Genomic DNA, 20,908 nt, shown 5'->3' on the forward strand with positions numbered 1-20,908 from the left:
ATGCTATTTTTTTAAACCTGTGTATATATTTCAATACAAAAATTATTCCAATGTCCTAGACATGGCTCAGGGGATAAAGGGCTTGCCTCCCAAGTGTGGAGAATAGAGTTTGTGTGCCTACAACCAATGTAAAAGCTGAGTGGCTGAGGTGTTGAGCCCGTAATCCAAGCATTCAGGAGATCGGAGGGGATTTCCTGCATAGCCGGCTGTCTGGACTGGCCAAACCTAAAATCCATGCTTCAGGAAGAGACTGCTTCATAAATAAAACAGAGAGCAATATTAAGGCATGCAACATCAACCTCTGGATTCTGCACTCACATGCACGGCCATGCGTGGACACTCACCCACATGCATGTGGTCTCATACACCCCACACACATGTGGATACATATGCACAAAAATACAAATATCCCAAACACATGTGTGCCTGTGCGCGCGCGCACACACACACACACACACACACACACACACACACACACACACACCCCATTCCAAAAGAAGAAAGAAGAGAAAGAAAGAACAAGAGAGGGAAGGAAGGAAGGAAAGGTAGGAAGGAAGGGGAGGAAGGAAGGAAGGAAGGAAGGAAGGAAGGGAGGGAGGGAGGGAGGGAGGGAGGGAGGGAGGGAGGGAGGGAGGGAGGATGGATGGAAGGAAGCAGACAATTCTGAGATAAAAAGTCAGCAAGTTCAATTCTATTTGTTTATAAATGTAAGCCCAATGCACCTTTTAAAATTCAAAATTGTCAAACATTCTTCATGGCAGCTTCATTTTGTGGTGATGGTGGTTGTTGTTAGTGGCAAAACAATTATGAAATCAAGTTGACCTTGGCTCACTCATTAAACTCTGTCTCATACATTTCTATGGGATAAATGTGTTAAACGGTTCTGTTTCTTGTGCTTCCTCGTGTTTACAGTATTCCGTTCTCATCATTATAAGCCTTCTTCAGCAGCCAGAGCCCTTATTCAATTTCTGAACATTTAGATCAGTCCCTAGATAATGCAGTATGCTCAGACCTAGTTGGTCATTTGAAAGGCGTACATTGTATCTCATTTTAATATTCCTAATCAGTGCATCATGTAAATGCATTCTGAATAATGCATGTCTCCACTTTAATTACTTGTTTAATTATCTTTAGTTTTTTTTTTCAAAGCCTACAGCAATGGCTGTTGCTCAGATGATTAGAAAATTGCTTCCAGTTGCAGAAATCTATTTCCTGTTGTTTCTTTTGGCAGTGATTGCAGATCGGCCTCCCCCAGTCATCCGACAAGGTCCTGTGAATCAGACTGTAGCAGTGGATGGTACTTTAATCCTCAGCTGTGTGGCTACAGGCAGTCCAGCGCCCACAATTCTGTGGAGGAAGGATGGAGTCCTTGTTTCAACCCAAGATTCTCGGATCAAACAGCTGGAGAGTGGCATGCTGCAGATCCGCTACGCTAAGGTAACTTGCAAAGACACCATGGACTTCCTGCTTGGTTCCACTTTAATTTTATAGGTAGCAACTAGCATTGAAATACCGCTGTCACCTAGATGAAATACTAAATAAAGATACGAATACACTTTAATGGGATGCATCGTTTGTTCAGACATGCCACTGTGCCTGCTTAGGGTGATTTGACTCACAACTTAGCTTATGGCAAGTAGTTTAAGGTCCTATGGAGAGGGAAGAAGATGCATTGGAAGACATAATGAGGAAAGTGGTTGGGGATCTGCGAGAGGGAGTGTGTTTTGTGTTTGTGTGCATGCTCACATGTGTGTGTGCTTGTGTGTATGTGCGTGTGCATGTGTGTGTATGTGTGTATATGTATATGTCTGTCTGTCTGTGTGTGTCATAATGCAAGCATTTTGTAAGTAACTACCAAGGTAAATTTCCTAGTATTGTTTTATGCCCAGTGGACTTGTGACTATTTGGCCCAGCATTTTGCAATCACACCATATCATACACATGGATAACACTTATAAAAGCCATGCACGAACTCAGTGCACATTTCAAATCAGAATGCTACGTGATAAAAAACAAAACAAAACAAAAACAAAAACAAACAAACAAAAACCACAGATTGGTGGACACAAATGGATTTACCATCCTGGGTCATCTCATATGTGTCCCTTCAGAACACATATTTACATTGTTTTGATTTTGATTTTCTTTTGTGTTCTTGTTCAGACAAGTGTTGGAGGCATAAGAAACAAGAGAACTGGGCTGCAACCAGCAGTCATTTCCATTGCCTGGATAGGTGTCGTGGGTGGCTTCTTGGGAGTTTTAAATCAACATCAGAGTTGGGTTTGTGTGCCACAAGAGTTGTGGTGGTGTACTTCTTTATGGCAACCATTGCAAGCTTGTTCTTGCTCTTGCCAGAGCCAGATGACATTGTTATCTGAAGATAAGAGTTGTTAAATTAATCAGAAGGATATGGCTTTAGCATGCCGCTCGTTCATAGTTTCAAGTTGAGCCAGAGTTTGCTTTTGGCTTCAGTTTCCAGAAGGGAGAGTGCTTGTTCCATTGAAGGGTTTTATTTTTACATCTGATACTGACTTTGGTGTTATAATAAGGGGAGAGGGGTGTAGAGTAGACAATTTAAGAAGATAGCATATAATTTGGTTTTTCTAATCTTTGATGCTAAACCATACACACACACACACACACACACACCACAGGATAACTGTATAAAGGCTTTTTATTTCTATCTTCATGCCGTATTTTCCTTTATGTTTCAAGGAAAAAATACATTCAATTACAGGGACATCTCTGGGTCTCAGGTTTTAATGAAGTTATCTGTATTCCTGGGCTATAGACAAACTGGTAATTGTTTTTCCAGCCCAGAAATGTCTTGATGATTCCAAATCTTTTTTTTTTTTTTCTGTGTGCTTTTGCAGCTGGGTGACACGGGCCGGTACACCTGCACTGCATCGACCCCAAGTGGTGAGGCCACGTGGAGCGCTTACATCGAAGTCCAGGGTAAATGTGTATATTCATCTTAAAGCTTTTTTTGACAAACAAAGCCGGTGTCCTGGGCCACAGGAAGGCAAGTTAATGTATTGCCTGCATTTATGTGCCAATTTGTGTATGTATAAATGGTTTTCCTCCTTCCACTCTTGTTAGAATTTGGAGTTCCAGTTCAACCTCCAAGACCCACCGACCCCAATTTAATCCCCAGTGCCCCCTCAAAGCCGGAAGTGACAGATGTCAGCAGAAACACGGTAACTTTATCGTGGCAGCCAAACTTGAACTCGGGAGCAACCCCGACATCTTATATTATAGAAGCCTTCAGGTAGGGTGAAAGGGGTTCTTGCAAGCTCAATCTCTTTTCTTTTTATCAATCCAGTGTTCTTGTTCTAACGAATGTATCCATCCTTAGCCATGCATCTGGCAGCAGCTGGCAGACCGTGGCAGAAAATGTGAAAACAGAAACATTTGCGGTCAAAGGACTCAAACTGAACGCCATTTACCTCTTCCTGGTGAGGGCGGCCAATGCGTATGGGATTAGTGATCCAAGCCAAATATCGGATCCAGTGAAAACGCAAGGTAAATATCGATTCACTGAAGCCTGAGATACCTACTCGTCCTTAGATGTTATCATTGGAGTGGCGTGATGTGTGCGTTGCATGCTAAGGTAGCACATTTTCAAACTTTTTTTTTTTTTTTACTGCACAACTCAAACTATAGTTTTCTGGATTAAGAAGATCAAGATGGATAACACAGGGAATTGCCCCTCTTGGAATTACAAACCCACTAAAAATACCCCGTGATTCTCTTTGGATTTTCTTTTCGATTCTGTGAATTTTAAGCCCCAGTATCTTAAACCTATCACGATTGTATTCAAATCTGAGTAACCTTGTTGGGCACCAACATTCAGTTCACATGACCTCCAAGATAATCTTGGAGAATTCCCACCCGAGTTAACTCATGTCATGTGAAAAATCACCCAGAGGTAGGCTACCATTCAAAACGTTGTCCTCGTGCCTCTGCATAATCAACAATCCTGGAAACCATGGAAAAAATACTTTGGGCTTTTAGTTGTTTTCGTCTCTCATCTTTATTGTGTGAGGCATGATATGAAACTTTTAAGTGGAAAATAATGTATATGTTGATGAAAGTTGGATGGAAATGAGAGCTCAAAACCAAAACTATTCAAAGCTCACTGCCACATGGAAACCAGAAATGTTACTTACTCACTCGGATGTCCCTTTCAATATAAGTTCCTTTGCATCTTCCGTAGATTGAAATCATTTTCATCTTTTGAGAGATCATATTTCCTGTCTACCCTCATACTCTTTCTATTGCTTCAATATTCTCCTAGAAGGAAAATATTATTTTAGTATTCTCATTGAAAGAAAAGTTAGACTTATTGGAACCCATCTTTAACTTTTCTTTCAACCTAATATCATTATAATTAAAATATGCTTGTTTTTATCTTTGCAAAAGTGATTATAGAGGTGATTAGAAATGTACAGTTGTTTCCCCACACATAAAAGCATGCACTTCAAGTTAACATTTCCAAAATAAAATTTAAAAAAAACATGAACTAGTGATGAGAGAAACAAGTTACACACAAAGCACCTTAAAGAGTTTTTAAAGAGTTTAAACAATTTTCTTGTTGGTATGGGCGAGCAGACGGCAGCAGTGCTTCATAAGCTCCTAGAGTTCATCTAAATAGTCGTTTGGGGAGAACGTTTTGCTTTTGAAATCACCGAGAAAGTGAAGCGGAGTTACAGAACACGCCCATGTCTGTTCCTTGGGTATTGAATTCAACACACCCAGGTGCCTTTATTTGCTAGTGTGAGTCACCTGCTCGGGAGCCTTAATAGACTTGGAGCCTGCCTTGAGGCAGTGTGAGGTTTGCCATATCAGATATGCACTGTACAGAAGGTAGAAACTAAAGCAGCTTCTAACTGAATTTGAACTTCCTCCTCAAGTAGAAGTTTCTACCTATCTATGCTCGGTCTCTGTCCAGTGGAATCTAAACACAAGTGTTGCTGACTGACTAAATGCTCTGCCTCCAAACTCTGGGGAATGGCTTGGGGGCATCCTCATTAGTGAATGACAATATTGTTCATACGTTATATGAAGATCATTTTTTCCATTCATTTGGGCTAAAACAGCCTCCTGCAGATGCATAGTTGGTAAAACAGTGTAAGAAAATGAATCTGTGTCAACCAGGAGAGAGGGACTATCTAGAGAAATGTACATACCATTCTGAAATAAAGGATAGTTTCCTGTCATCTCCTCAGTCTAGCTGTGTGGTGCTTGGCAAGTTGATCAGTCTTAAATGTCGTATCTCCTTGAGTGTAAAATGAGGCTAACTAAGTGTCCCTAGCCTTGACAAGGATCATTACTAATTATTACTAATGCACACAAGATTTTTTTCTAGGTCATAGCAAACATGTGTTCCTTTCAGTGTCTAAACTAAGAATAAAGAAGGTTCATAGAAAATTCAGTTATCGTAACACTTCAAAAAGTAGCAAGTGAAGCCAAATGAGAGGATCAATTAAATATATCTTGACAGCTTGGAATGATGAGCCAGCACTAACAAGATTAAAATTAATAGAGCAAATTAAAAAATCTGGTACTTGAATTATGGTTTGAAAAATTAGCTATAAAAGGCTGGAATGGGTGGACTGGCTTAAGGAGGGGGTCATTCGTCGGGGTTCAGTGAAGTGTGCAGACTCCAGTTCAAACCAACTCTAAGATCTGTCCGTGTACACTGAATGATGTACTTGTCAAATGAACAAAGTTCATCCTTACTGGGATTTTCAGAACTGTGTCAGAATCAAGTCATCTTTTTCCTGTATTTTGAACTGGTCAGATCGTGAATTATGTAATACACTGGATTCGAGCACTACATATGCAGGTTGACTCTTAAAATGTTTTGTTTTATTTTGGTTGGAACTGTTCTGTGAACAAACCTAGGGTCTCATATTCACAAGATGGTACCTCACAACTGAGCTCTACCCCAAGCCTTGAGTCCTTAGTCTTCTAAGAAGAAATCAATGACGATGCTTGATGAATGAATGACTGAAAAAATCAATCCTAATAAAAGAAATTCAAGAATCTTGATGCCTAAGTCAAAACAACCAAAACCACATAAAGACTATGTGATCCCTCCCTTACCATCTTACCTGCAATATAGAAGACAGGCCTCCTTCACTTCAGATAATGGAAAAGAATCAATCAGGAGAAGTAACTAAGGCACAGTTTATTGTTTAGATCTTGGTCTGCCATTAAGACACAGTATAATGCCTACATCAGAATAATAGCACAGACCTGGCAATGAATCTGGCAACATTTGGTTCTGCGAGGAATGTCAGCTGTGTGGCTGTCAGATAGGGTTTTCGTGGGTTTTGCCAGAATTCTGACTCCAGAGGCCCTGTCCTTGAGCAATTCTTGAGCCTTAACTTTTAATGACAATGGACACATACATAGAATATTACAGTATGCACATAGGATTCATCAGAAAATACCAGTATGGGCCTGAGGAGAAAGAGCAGTAAGAGTGTGCCACTCAAGCTTGAGGACCTGAGTCCAGTCCTTGGCATCCATGTGAAAACTCAGACAAGTAGTAGAGTTCTTGCCTAATACACATAAGGCCGTAGGTTGGTGATGGGAGGATGCCATCTTCCCCAAGCCACATGCACTTTGATCACCCTGGGGGAAGGTGCTTATACAGATCCAGGTTTTGTTTCTGTTTTCCTGTTCCATCTGCTTCCCTCTCTCTTTCGAGTCGATAGCTTAAGGCAGTGCAGCAATGGAGAGAGTAGAGAGAAGAGATGATGCACCTGAGATGGCCTAGTAACAGCCGAGTGTTTTCTCTCTAGCGTTGTCTGCACGCTATAAATCAACATTGGGACGGCAGTATGGGGAAATCGGAAGAGGGGCGGGCTCAGGAGTTATCCTAGTGTAGTTATTTTTATCATCTTGCTCATTTATTTTTGGTTTTGTTCTGTTTTGTTTTGTCCGTTCACGAAAGGGACTCACTGCGGAGCTTTGGCTATCCTGAACTCACTATGTAGACGGGGCTGGCCTCAGATTCAGAGACCCACCTGTCTCTGCCTTCCAAGTGCTGGGATTAAAGGCGTGTGCCACCATGCCTGGCCATTTTCCTTATTTATAAACTTCATTTTTAGGTGGGGCACGCAGACAGCCAGGTGGCACAAATGTTTGACAGTGGTTGACACGTCTGTCCTCTCTATCGTTCATCTTGGTTCTCTGGACTCCACAAATCTCATTTAAATCTTCATGGTTTTGCTTCCTGCCTATCCTGAGACAGGGGTATTTGATCATTTAGCAAACTTTCGCTTTTGTTTTTGTTGTTTATTGGTTTTTTTTTTTTTTCGGTTGTAACACAACCTAAAATGCATCTGTTAAAATATAATAGTCTATTAGTAGTTCCATAATCTCTTTCAAATCTAAATTCTTTTTTTGTTCTTTACACTGCATTTTCTTTTGTTACTTGAAACAAAAACACATCCATACATAAGAAGGCCTCTTCGGCAGTAGGCAGCTTTTGCTGAGTATAGAGTTTAATTAATTTTGTAAAACATTTCCATTCCCGCCAAAATAGTACAGCATCAAGGACTCTATTGGCTGTTCACTTCTTACTGTGTCTCCTGTCTTCTCTGGAACATTTTAGTATTCATGAGATTGCAAACACACTATTAAATCTCACATACAATATAGTAAACTATTCATTGTCATTGAAAATGATGGTAAGCGTGCTTATCTCGCATCTAACCAAACTTGCTGTATCAGACCTTCACCATAGCGTCTGTGACTTTCCCTGTGAAGTGGTTCCTTGCCATCTGCCTTAGTTGGGAAGATACTCAGGTTTCTCCTAGGAGATGTGTGGCTCAGCTGCTTTGCACGCTCAGTTTCCCCTCAGTGTTTGCAAGCTTTTCATTCCCCATGGGCTCAGCTGCAATTCGCTGTCCCTTTCTTCCTTGTATAGTTAGGATCCGTGCAGAGGGCTGAATCAGACTCGGAGGCAGCCCAGTGCCCTAAGGCTCAGCAGTAGAATGATCATTACATGGTATGAGGCTCTCTTAAAAATTACTGTTTGCCACTGTTATCTTTGCCTCTTGCCCTTCTTGGCTTTCTCAGGTTTCCTGTGTGTTCTGTCTCTCCCCTCCCCCCTTCTGTTTCTCTTTATCTGATCCTGATGAAAAGGTTAAGCTGTTATGGTTGGAGAGATAGCTAAGAGCCCTTGCTCTTAAAGTATGAGGGCGTTCTTTTGAATCCCAGTGTCCACATAAAAAGGGCAACCCTGACCACATAGCCCTGTGGTTATGGGGGATGGTCAGAGACATGAGGATCGCTGATGAGTTTTCTGACTGTCGGCCTAGCTCCAGGCTGAGACCCCATGTCAAGGGAATAAGGCAGAGAATGTTAAAGCAGAACAGCCGATGTTCTGGTCCTGCAAACACACACACACACACACCTATACACATATGCACATACTCACATATAACTGTGTGCATATTTTTTTTTTCTGTATTTGGGCCACCTTCACTGCTCCATCGGTTCTTCTTTTCTGAGAGTGGCTATCCGTGCAGTAGCATTGAATGGGGCCAGACTTGAGTTTTATGTTCTTAAATTGTTACAGATGTCCCACCAACCAGCCAAGGGGTGGACCACAAGCAGGTCCAGAGAGAACTGGGGAATGTTGTCTTGCATCTCCACAACCCGACCATCCTTTCTTCCTCCTCAGTCGAAGTGCACTGGACGGTGAGTTGTGCTAATGTTTGTATCATTTTTAATAAGCAGGGGACCTCTGTGAGATTATCCTACATAGGAAATGTATATAGCTGTTCTTCGCTTACACACCAACGTTAATTTATTGTGCAAACTTTGTTTATTTCAGTAGGTGTGATTCATGATTAAAGAAGCTAAACAAGTCATATATGTGTGTGTATGTATATATGTATATATACATATATGTATACATACATATACACATATAGTATACATATAGTATACATATATATGTATATAGTATACATATATTTGTGTATACTATATGTGTATGTATATGTATACTATATATATATGTATACAAATATGTGTATATATGCATACTATATATGTATATATGTATATATCTAAACTATATATGTATATATACATATGTATATGTAGTATACATATGTGTGCGTGTGTGTGTGTGCGTGTGTGTGTGTGTGTGTGTAGGTTGAATCACAAAGTGTTTGAATATAATGACATGTGACATGCACATTGCCACATGTACTTTTTAAAAACAGAAATACTTCCAAGTAGTGTTAAGCAGATTTTTAAGAATCAATTTTTATTAATTCTTTGAGAATTTTATACATCTCTACAATGTATTTTGGTCACATTTACCCCCTACCCCTTCTGCTTACACTTCCCAGATCCACTCCCATCCATTCCCAACTTTATGTTCTTAGGTTTTCAAAACCAAAATGGAAAAAGAACACCTTCCGTAAGATTCCCACATGTCGCTTATATAATGTGCCACCCATGATGACGCCTCCTGTTTCTGCTGCCACATAGTATGACAACATAGTATGACAACACTGTAGACATCAATGGCATCTTATAGCTATGTACTAGAAATCTACACCATGGAGTCCCGTGGGGTTTTGTGATACTTGTTGCACTGTGTTTCTATTCCTTTGCAGTGAGACAGTCCAACAGTGGGACTAACTCTGTATTTATTCATCATTGTAATAGGTGGACCAACAATCTCAGTATATTCAAGGGTATAAAATTCTCTACCGGCCTTCTGGAGCAAGCCATGGTGAATCGGAGTGGTTAGTTTTTGAAGTGAGGACCCCAACTAAAAACAGCGTGGTGATCCCTGATCTCAGAAAAGGCGTCAACTACGAGATTAAGGCTCGCCCCTTCTTTAATGAGTTTCAAGGAGCAGACAGTGAAATCAAATTTGCCAAAACCTTAGAAGAAGGCAAGTATGATGAAGTGGACTTCCTGCACACATGAAAGATGTTTCCTGGGCTTTTGAATTAGTGGAAGTTGTTTGAAATTTAATGGTGACAGTCATCACCAATCTATGTAGTATTAAAATGTTTTGCTATGGGAATGTGTTTACTTACACCAAGTATAAGAACAATATGTTCTGGTAAATGTAAGTGACTTGCTTTGGTAGTGGCCTGCACCACACGTGTGCAAATGTTAACGTTATTACTAAAATTCATATTCAGAGATAAAATTGTTTCAGATTGGCATGCTTTTTTATTCACTGAAGCTTATGTTAATAGAGTGTAGATAATGTGAGTAATATCTGGGTTTGCCCGGACTTTCCAGAGCGTGCATTTTCTCCTAATGCCTCATGCTAGGAAGCCCCTTAGTTCTTGGCAAACCAGTATTTCCACCCTATAACTGAAAACTAACAAACAGTATTCACATAAGTATAGAGAGTTTCATGTCACAGTATACTTTAAAACAAGCCAACAACAACAACAAAAAAGAAAAAAACCAGAAATTTCTCTAATTGTAACTTACTCTATACATGATAGGCTATAATTAAATGTAAAAAAAAGATTGCCATTCTTTTTCCTTGGCTTTGTAAATTTTAAGGAGAAGATATGAGATTCAGGTGACAGCCTAAACAGAACAGATATTTTCCTAAGGTTGTTTTTACTTTTTAATTACTGGTGTGCATATGTGTGCATGTGTGTAGGTATATGTTGTCATAGTGAAGGCACAGAGAAAATATTATTTTCCGTCCACCTTAAGATTCAGGGACATAACTCAGATGATCTGGCTTGCCCGGGCAACACATTTGCTTGCAGAGCCACCTCACTGCCCTGTGCTGAGCTGTTGTGTGCTGTGATTGTAACTGGTTATGAGAAGTTCACCGTGTAAATGACTGAGTATTGACTTGGAAAAAACTTGTACTTTGGAGCCCTTTAGCATTGGGTGATACCCATATTTAAAATAGGCAGCATCTGTATATTTACTGTGTGTTTTTAAATTCTGTGTGCTTTGGGTTTTATGTACTACACTCTTACAGTCTGCTTCTTATGACAATTTAAATAGCACCAAGTGCCCCTCCCCGAAGTGTAACTGTATCCAAGAATGATGGAAATGGGACTGCAATTCTGGTCACTTGGCAACCGCCTCCTGAAGACACACAGAATGGGATGGTCCAAGAATATAAGGTAATAAATACACTAAGTGAATTCACTAACAGTCAGCCCTCACCTCTCACAGAGGGGCCTGGATACATGTCTATGGGCCTTTGTCGCCATCTGCTGGCCCAACTGCTGACATGTAGATTTATTTCCTAAATTCTATGCATAGTGATTTTGGAGTAATTGTACATACTAGGAAAGCTATTTGGAAAAAAAAAAAAAAAAAAAAAACCTAAAAATTAAAATAAAGGCTGTAAGTGCTCTGTTAATATTTGGTGGTTTAATCTCAAAGAAATAGACATTTTTAAATGCTCATGTTTTTTTTTTTCCTCCCCAAAACATGGCTTAAATATATCACAGAGAATTGAGTTACTCTAGGGAACTGGCTCTATGAAACATAGTCATGTGCTGTTTAACACTGAAAAAAAATTAAAGGTTTTCTTTCTCTGTTGTCATCTGTAAAATGTAGGACTTTATAATTAGGTTGGGAAATTTGTTTTCCTATACATGGAATCCTTTCTTCCCAAGATGATTTTTTTTAGACTCTAAACATAATTTCAAATCTCAGAGATCTATCTATAAATTTTGTTTGTTGTACATGTTTGAGATATGTGAAAGTTTTTCAAGTGATTTTTAATCTGGTAATTCTGGATAATTTTTTTCCTGTGAAGTAATAATAGCACTGCCCATTAATATGGACAGTTTTCACTAGGACTCACTCTAAGCAAATACATTCATTAAAAATAGAAATTAGAAACTTCAGATTTACTAGAAGAGTGTAAACTTAGCCCAGAAATGAATCTATGTTATAGCGCAGTGATGAACTAACAGATTGAATATAAGTGTGTGCTTGAACATTTCTACAAACAAACTTTACAAGTTACAGTTAAATAGCATATAAATATAACTATATATATACAAATATAGTATATAAATACATATTTCATATATAAATATATATTTTAAATATAATTTTAATGTATATAATTAAATTTATATTAATTTAATTTGTGTATAACTATATATAAATTACATAGTATTACTTACTATTACCATTATTACTTAGTACTTAGCATTCCTATGATGCCCTCCATAATTTTTGCTCATTAGCTAGTATTGTGGCATAGGTTCATATCCATCGCTAAGGTGGACACATCTGGATATGCATCTGTGAATATGAACCTGTGCTTAGAAAGGTGGACACATTTGCCGTCTTCAGTGTATGTCAAACACTTTGCACTACAGACTAACATCAGAAGCTACTTGAGTAGTCTAACCAGGCCCATTGTTTGTGCATTTTGCTAAATATTTGGGTGATTGGATAGATATCAAGGTAAAGCTGAACTAAGAAAGATAATTTTGTTATACATTTAGTTAGTTAGTTACTGTGTGTGTGTGTGTGTGTGTGTGTGTGTGTGTGTGTGTAGCTCTTGCACGCTCACGCTCCTTGGTGAATGAGGACAAATCGGAGGACAATCTCCAAGACTCCATTTTTCTCCTTCTTCTTGCTGGCTTGGAACATAAATTTTTTGAATGACAAATTCATAAAGCTGAAACTAGTGATACCTGTAATGCCAGCTCTTATAAGTTAGGGACAAACAGATCAGACACACACAAAGGATTTAATGGTGCTGGGGGAATGGGCTCCGTCAGTAAAGAGCTTACTACATGAAAGAAGGACCTGAGTTTGATCTCCCAGAAGCCATTGGAAAAAAAGGAATAGTGTCCCATATCTAGAAGCCCACCACTACACAAGTCCATGGCTTGCTGACCCAAAGGTGTCAAGCCTAGTTGGTGAGCTCCAGGTCCAGTATCACTGTATCACAAAGTAAGTTGGCAAGTGACAGAAAAGACACTGATGTCAAACTCAGGCCTACACACACATACACACACACACACACCATGCACACACACAAGCAAGCAAAGTATTTTTAAGATCGCTGTACATACATTATAATTGTCTTAAAGCATTTCAAATAAAATTTTTATTGTAACTGGATCATTAAAAGATAAAAGTGGCCGTCATTATAAATGCTTTCTTATGAGCTCTGAGTTTATTTCAGTCCTAGAGTATTACAGGACACTGTGTTTCAGCCCCAGGAAACAGACTGTTATAGAAGAGTTTGTGAAAGAGCCTAAAACTTGATGTTGTCTTGGCTCCCAAGCAAAATTGTCTAACGTAGACATTTTCCCCCAAGAGTCAGAACTCATTTCTCTCCTCGAGAAATTTGAAAGGATGGATTTCACTTAACTTCATGGTCAATTTAAAATAATAAAATGCCTTTCAGAACCTGATTGACTGGTACAAAATCAGTTTGTGGCTTTGGTTCAGCTGTGTAATGTAATTGGTGGGAAAGAAAATTCACAAAGGAGTCCATTTCCAATGGTCTGGTCCGGAGAGAGTGTCTCACCATTTGTGGACATTATGCATTGAAATTGTATTGCGGTAATAAAGGGTAATAAAGACTTTCAAAGAGAAATGTTCAATGTTATTGGGCAAGTGACGGAGGTCTCTGGTGTTTCAGACTGCCTGTAAGTCTGTGTTCTCAGTATAGTTTAGGTAACAACTCAGCCTAGCTAATCCTTCCTACTGCTGGAGAGGAGGGTATTTCCTAGAACCCAGAGTATTATTCACTATTCTAGATACAGTTTCTTTGTGGTAAGAATAAAAATATCATCATTCCCCCATGTCCAGTTGATTCAGAATTATCACTTTATGATTAATCTTTTAATGAAACTTAAAGCAAGGCTTAGAGTAGTAGGCCAAACTCCCAGTTTCCTAAGCAGATAGTTTCCTATTGGATATCACTGTCCAAGTTCGGAACTACACAGTTACCCTTTTTATTACAGGAAATTTCTCACACCAAGTGTATATAGTGTTATTCTTTTTAATCCCTTATGCATTATGAAGCAGAAATTGTTATTTTAATTTAGATGGAAGCTTAAATTAGTACTATTGCTTATTGATGACAGTTCAGCATACCATACTCTAAATAAACCCTAGGGTGACCCTTACCCCTTGGTAGTAGTATATTTTCAGTATCAACCATATTTATATGGAGTACTTTAGATTATTTGTGAGCTCTTCTGTCTTGTCAGACACTATGTCTTGGTTTTGATGCTCATGTGATGTGCTAGTGGCACTTTGGATTAGTTTTGTCCAGGGTCAGGTTCAGTGCTTCCTATTCACCTTTATTCTGTGAAACTGGTCACATGGAGTTGCCCTTGTAGTGTCATTCTCAAGTGGTGGCAGATACATTACTGTGCTTTGTGAATATATTATTATTATTATTATTATTATTATTATTATTATTATTATTATTTCTGCAGAATAATTTTTTCATTTCTTCATGAAGATTTCTCGAGTTTAAAAAATAAACAGAAGTCCAGTGAACTGGGCTGACAAGAGCCAGTGAGAGACACTACCATCAGTTCTAGCAAGCTGACCGGTTTATATGATAAAATATTTTCAAAGTAATTTACTTGTTTTATGTATTGATTCATATGTGTGCAGGTGCACACTGTGGCCATTAGAAGGATATCAAATCCCTTAGAACTGGTGTTACAGATGTTTGTGGGCTAAATTATATGGGTTTTGGGATCCAAATGACTCTGGTTCTCATGATTCCTATAATTATGGTGTAAGCCTTCTTAATTGTTGCTGCGTCTCTTCCAAGCCCTGTGTTATAAATTCTTAAATGATTATATCTAATGTGGTGGGGGAGCACCTTCATAGAAGCAGGGAGAGAGGGGATGAGATGGGGGTTTGCAGAGGGAAAACTAGGAAGGGGAATAACATTTGAAATGTAAATAAACGCTGGGCGGTGGTAACACAAGCCTTTAATCCCAGCACTTGGGAGGCAGAGGCAGGCCAGGCGGACTTCTGAGTTTGAGGCCAGCCTGGTCTACAGAGTGAGTCCTAGGACAGCCAGAGCTATACAGTGAAACCCTGTCTCAAAAAAACAAAAAACAAACAAAACAAAACAAACAAAAAAAGAAATGTAAATAAACAAAATAACCATTTAAAAAAGTACCTATAGAAACATGAGGTTACTTAAGGGCTACTGCTAATATTCACTGTGACTTGAATAATCTCAGAATTAGGTGAAGGCAAATAACTTCTAAAATTTCCTATATTGAATTCTTGACAGATCCGAATTCTGTGTAAGTCTGAAACTCATCCGTGATTTATGTTGAGATTTGCATTAACTTAGATATATTATCAGCTTTGCTTTTATAATTCTTATAGGTTTGGTGTCTCGGTAATGAAACTAAGTATCACATAAACAAGACAGTAGATGGCTCTACCTTCTCTGTGATCATCCCCTCTCTGGTTCCTGGGATCCGGTACAGTGTGGAGGTGGCAGCAAGCACTGGGGCTGGTCCTGGGGTGAAGAGTGAGCCTCAGTTCATCCAATTAGGTAAGAGTCACATGATCTATCGTCTTCCCACTTGGTCTGCTTTACTGTTTTTATTTTGCATGCTTTTATTTTGTAATGCTCAGTTATTGCTACAGGTCAAGTAGAAGCTGCAGTATGATTTATGCAATGGGGCTATCTTTCTTTAAAACACAGATAACTATAGGAACATAGTCATGAATCATTTCCCAAGGACAATACATTCTAAGAAATAGATTGTTAGGTGATTTGGTCACTGTGTGGACGGCACAGCATGCAGTTACATAAACTGACACATCTGGGACATCACTAGACAGTGCAGTCTTATGGGAATGTGGTTCTCCATATGGTTCATCCTTGACCAAGGTGTTGGTTAATGGTGTATGGTTAATGATTGTAGATGTCTCACAACTTCAACATCAAAGTGTACATTATTGCCTCTTCACATACCGTGCTGTCAATATTTACTCTCCTAACTCTGTCTTATGGAGTGTTTATCTAATTAACAAATGCTATTAATTGAGCATCAAGGAAACCTCAGCTAAAAAAGAAAGTCTTTTTACTTATTTATTTTAGAACTGGTTGGGAAGGGAAGTAAAGCCCTTCTATGCAGCACCTAATAGAAGTCATATTGCGAAATCTATATTTACATTTAATCTCTATTTAAAATTATAAATGGTTTTTCTTACAAAAGGTAAATTAAGATCTTAATTTGAAATATTTATTACTTAGAAGGTTAAATACAATTTCTGAATTAGTTTAATGAGAAAGAAAATGTGGCACAGAAGCCTTCGTGACTGCCATTTCACTACAGAATGTATTTTATATGCAGAATATACAATTTTACAGGTGATTAATAGTAAAACATAAGACCATAAATACTACTGTTTGCAAAAGGACAAGAGAAAATAGTTTTATTGTTAAGCAGTACACAGTAATAAGAAGTACACAGTCAACTTTATATATTAACATTCAGAAATTAACTTTGTAATTCTTTATGTCACAAGTTAAGTTGTGAACAAAGGATCTGATAATACATGTCTACATGCTTCACAAATACATGTCATCTTAAAGTACTAACAATACTGTCATCCTAGAATTAAGGCACAATAAAATTAGGAAACACTCAGCCTGAAATATTGTTCGCATCCCATTGCAAAGACCAGGCTAGCTCCTATAAGATGAACAGTTACTAAACTTCTGTGAAATAACACAGTAACATATCAGAAACACGAAGTGGTTGGTGAAGACTCAGGTCCATATAAGCCTCAAGTCCCAGGCACTGTGGGCCACAGGCTGATGAGACTGTGTCTCTACAATGAAGTTTCTAGGGTTTTTCCTAGATATCTCCAGTTATCTACCTCTGTGGTAGAGCTTAAATGCTTCAGGACTAGAAAGGTGCACATTACTCTCGCCAGTGTGGTTACACATAGGATGATGGGGGCCACCACAGAAGGAGGTCACTGGGTCTGGAACCATCTTCCAACTAATGGAAATCAAAATGGGACTTAGGAAATTGCCATTTAAAGCTTGCCGACTCACTCACCACCATGGACTACACTGTAATAATTTTTAAGTTATCTTTTCCACATAGCAACTTTGAAAGTAATTATTGCTTGCATATCCTTTTAGACAAAAATAGCTTCTTGATTTATTTCAAGCAGTACAGGGAACTGAAAAAAATTGCCTAATGCATCTGTTAAAATTTTATAACACATGCAGGAACAAATATAAGTTGACACACACACGCATTTATCCACTTTTGGGCAATGGCAATATCTGTTTTTAGCATTGTAAGTTATGTTGCCAGGATCCCGTTGGCACTGTTGGCTTTTATAGCACACTGCCTTTTCATCCTATCATTTTGGAAGATGAATTGGCAAAAGAGACTATGAGTAACTTTATTAAGATTTGTATCGAAATAGATTTAAGAGTCAAATTGGCTTTTTTGGAATTATAAATGGGTTCCAGTTTCCCATATTTTCAGATAGTCTCAGCTGCAATGAGAGAAAGCCTGAGACACTGAGTGGCCATTTTAATTCATTAGTCACACTACACTTTATTCTGTTAAGCCCGTCTGGTGACTTGCGTTGGAACCTCCCATGCCCGTTTCTATAAAATCTAAAACTACCCAATTTGCCCTTGCACAAACAGCCATGAAATCTATAAACCTAGCAGATACAAAGGATGAATTAAGAACGAAAAGAATAGGTCCGCCTGGTGAACGTTGAGAGGATGAAATGCTCTTGGGCCAACCAGAGATAAAAGGGTCTGGGCCAGGAAATAACACTTTCAGTCAACAAACAGTTGAAAGCCTGTGACTGCCTGTGAAGATGGAGTTTTTCAGCCTTGACCTTCTGTAGGATGAAATTGGGAGTTTTGGTCAAGGAAAAGGTGCCTGTTGCACACACACACACACACACACACACACACATACACACACAAACACATACACACACGTACATGTGCACACATTCACACACTCACACATACGTGCACACATATGCATTCATATGCACATGAACACATGCACATACACGTGCACACACATGCACACACACACGTGCATGCACACACAGAGCATGAAGAGGTATTTAGACATTTCACATGGAGAGAAGTACTGTATTCCTTAGGCAGTCTCAGTACACACTGAAAGCCACTCATTTTTCTACCAATTGTCTTGTCGAGGGGCAGTATCATTTGATAAACCAAAGCAATATTTAAGTTAAGAAATGTTGTATAGGTAGAGTTGGTTGTATCAACTATTTTTCCGGGGTAGGGGCAGGAACATGCTTAGGAACTGTCAAATTCTGCTCTTGCAAAGCAGATTGTATTAGCAGAAATTCTGTAAGTCTCTGATTTGGGTTTGAGTACTCTTTCTATGGAGTGACTCTAAACCAGCCCTCCCTTGCAGGGCTCTAACCATCTACTTGTGGGTATTTATATGCCTGCCTAAACATCATGCTCTGATGTCCTTGTCACAGAGAACTGAACCTGTCATATACTCTGAAGTTTGTATGCAATCTGACTACATGGCTCCTCTCTAGGACACCTTTGACCAGGATGAATCAGGGTGGGACATGTGCGTCTCCGGAGAGACAGGAAGGAGGCAGTGGGACCAAAGATGTGATGTAGCAGAAGCAGTTTATTACACATGGGTTTGCAAAGAAGGGTGTCCAGACACGTGTCCATGGGCAATAGGAGAAACTCATTCATCCTGAAGTTGTGACTATAGAGAGAGGGCCTGTGGAGTGCAATCTTTGTTAGTACATGGAGGTTTCCCCCAGGGCCTTTAATTGATCTGAGAGGAGCTCGTGGTGGACTCCGTCGTGTGGCTCTCTCACTAAGAAGCTGTCACAGCCGTAAATGGGCACAATCCGTAGAGGGCAAGTAGAGTCGGTGAAGTAGGTTGAACTTCTATGTCCCATACAAAGCTGGTCACAAGGACACAAGTATATGAGATGCACTTCTGGGTTGTCCATCCTCAAGACTGGGACATAACCGAAGGACAGAACCACCGAGATGGATCTGTGCTTGCAGTGCCGAGTGTGAGGCTCCAAACTGGAATCCCTGGTACCCAGGTATAGTGGTTTACTTCCCAAATCCCAGCACTGGAGGGGCGGGGAAAAGCAGAGATGCCTGTCACTCACTGACAGCCAGATTGGCTGAAATAATGAGCTCTAGATTCAGTGAAGGACCCACTCTCAAAAACTAACGTGGAAAGCAGTTGAAAACATTCAGTGCCGAATTCTGACCTCCATATGTGTATGCACAGACCTACACACCCACGTGTGCACACGCATTTACATTTGCACACAAATTTGGATGCACATGGATGCACATACATTCTTACAAAAGATGAACGGTTCCTAGAAGGTGGGTCTGACTTCCTCACAACAGGAAAAAGGAGTCAGTGTGGTCTGTTCAGTTTGCTGCTAACAGGGTTAGAACAAGATGGAACCAGTCCCTTTATTGTGTGCCCACTGATGGCTGGGCCAGACTCCGTGGGATAGTTCCAGTCCAGTGGTCATTACAGATGGCACTTTTTAAGTTCAGTGGGTCACAAAGCAAAAGATCTGAGAAAGGAAATGGTAGCAATGAGGGAATAGGAAGGAGACTAAACTAAGGTCAGGAGAGAAACATCACAATATACTGTGTATATCAAATAACAAAATTAATCGATAAAAAGGGGAAACAGATCCAAACCGACATAAAACTACAAGAGTTCAGGATAGCGATTTTACTTTTTTCCAAATGATTTAATAATAATCAAGATGCACCAACCGTAATAAAATGGCTAAGCATTCTAGTTTCACCAGATACTGTGGGGAAGGAGTGTTAAACCCACGGCCATGAGTGGGGAATAGGCTCATCGCGCAGGGTCAAGCTGGGCCTCAGTCGGGGCCAACAAAATGGGCTGCCTTGAGGGTAGAGGAACAGCCTCGGTTTCCTGCAAGAGTCTTGCTCTGTGGGACCTGAACTAAGAACCACAGGCTTCAGAGACATTACCATAGGCTTAAAACAAATGTGTTGTAAGTAAGTTTTACTGCCCATATATTTTATCAATTTTTAATTTTTGAATCGAAATGTCTTAGCAGAAAATATGAGTTCTTTATGGCTGTTCATAACACTTGATGATTCTTTTAAATATTTAATATTCTCTTATATCCAGTGCTGACCATCGTCATTATTTTAAGAGAAAGATTAGTCACAGTTCTTGCGATGCTAATTTTTGACAGTGTTATAGTGGCCTCCTTACAATTCTTTCTGAATATCGTTCAAATACTGTGTCACTATGACAGTTAAGGATCCTGTCAAATAGCTGTAGGAAGGGAATGAGTGTGTGTGTCTGTGTGTGTGTGTGTGTGTGTGTGTGTGTGTGTGTGTGTGTGTGTGTTCAATATCTACTTACAGAAAAAGTAAAATTTTAGTTCTAGTCCCCACCACTCCACTCCCCACCGCACACTGCACACATCATTTTTAAGACAGAGGTTCCCTATGTAACTGGCTGGGCAGGTCTCAGTCTCACAGAAATCCACCTGCCTCTGTCTCGTAGGTACTGGGACTAAAGGTACATGTCACTATGCCTGACCCACGTTTATGATTTTTGGAATAAATATTTGAGAGTTCCTATAGAAGTGTGAGAAAAGTTTTTCTTTTCTACGTTTGCGCATTCTACACCCCTTGTTTATATGAGCGCATTAAATTACTTCATGTTTTAGCGGGTACGTTGGTATCTCTAGTTAGTTTTGTCCTATGAAACCCACTCGAAACACCCACACAGAGTTTTCTATAATAAACGGACAGTACGCATTTGTCTTTAAGTGTGTGTCTGAAAGTATGACTTACTTGTTTGGAATGAAAATGTAGGGAAAAAATATAATTTTT

At 39.4% G+C, this 20,908-nt stretch overlaps 1 protein-coding gene across 3 annotated transcripts in view; it reads left to right on the plus strand.

Moving 5' to 3' along the window:
* Robo1 (roundabout guidance receptor 1) overlaps nucleotides 1–20,908 on the plus strand; it is a 305,991-nt gene that overhangs the window by 227,738 nt on the left and 57,345 nt on the right. For all 3 annotated transcript variants that reach the window (XM_076943072.1, XM_076943071.1, XM_076943073.1), the window contains exons 8-15: nucleotides 1,232–1,437; nucleotides 2,874–2,955; nucleotides 3,100–3,268; nucleotides 3,356–3,522; nucleotides 8,597–8,718; nucleotides 9,703–9,934; nucleotides 11,029–11,150; nucleotides 15,373–15,544. In XM_076943072.1, coding sequence (XP_076799187.1) covers nucleotides 1,232–1,437; nucleotides 2,874–2,955; nucleotides 3,100–3,268; nucleotides 3,356–3,522; nucleotides 8,597–8,718; nucleotides 9,703–9,934; nucleotides 11,029–11,150; nucleotides 15,373–15,544 — 1,272 coding nt within the window. The remainder of the gene's footprint in view (nucleotides 1–1,231; nucleotides 1,438–2,873; nucleotides 2,956–3,099; nucleotides 3,269–3,355; nucleotides 3,523–8,596; nucleotides 8,719–9,702; nucleotides 9,935–11,028; nucleotides 11,151–15,372; nucleotides 15,545–20,908) is intronic.

This window comes from Arvicanthis niloticus, chromosome 12 (genome assembly GCF_011762505.2).
Source record: "Arvicanthis niloticus isolate mArvNil1 chromosome 12, mArvNil1.pat.X, whole genome shotgun sequence".
Taxonomy (NCBI): Eukaryota; Metazoa; Chordata; class Mammalia; order Rodentia; family Muridae; genus Arvicanthis; species Arvicanthis niloticus.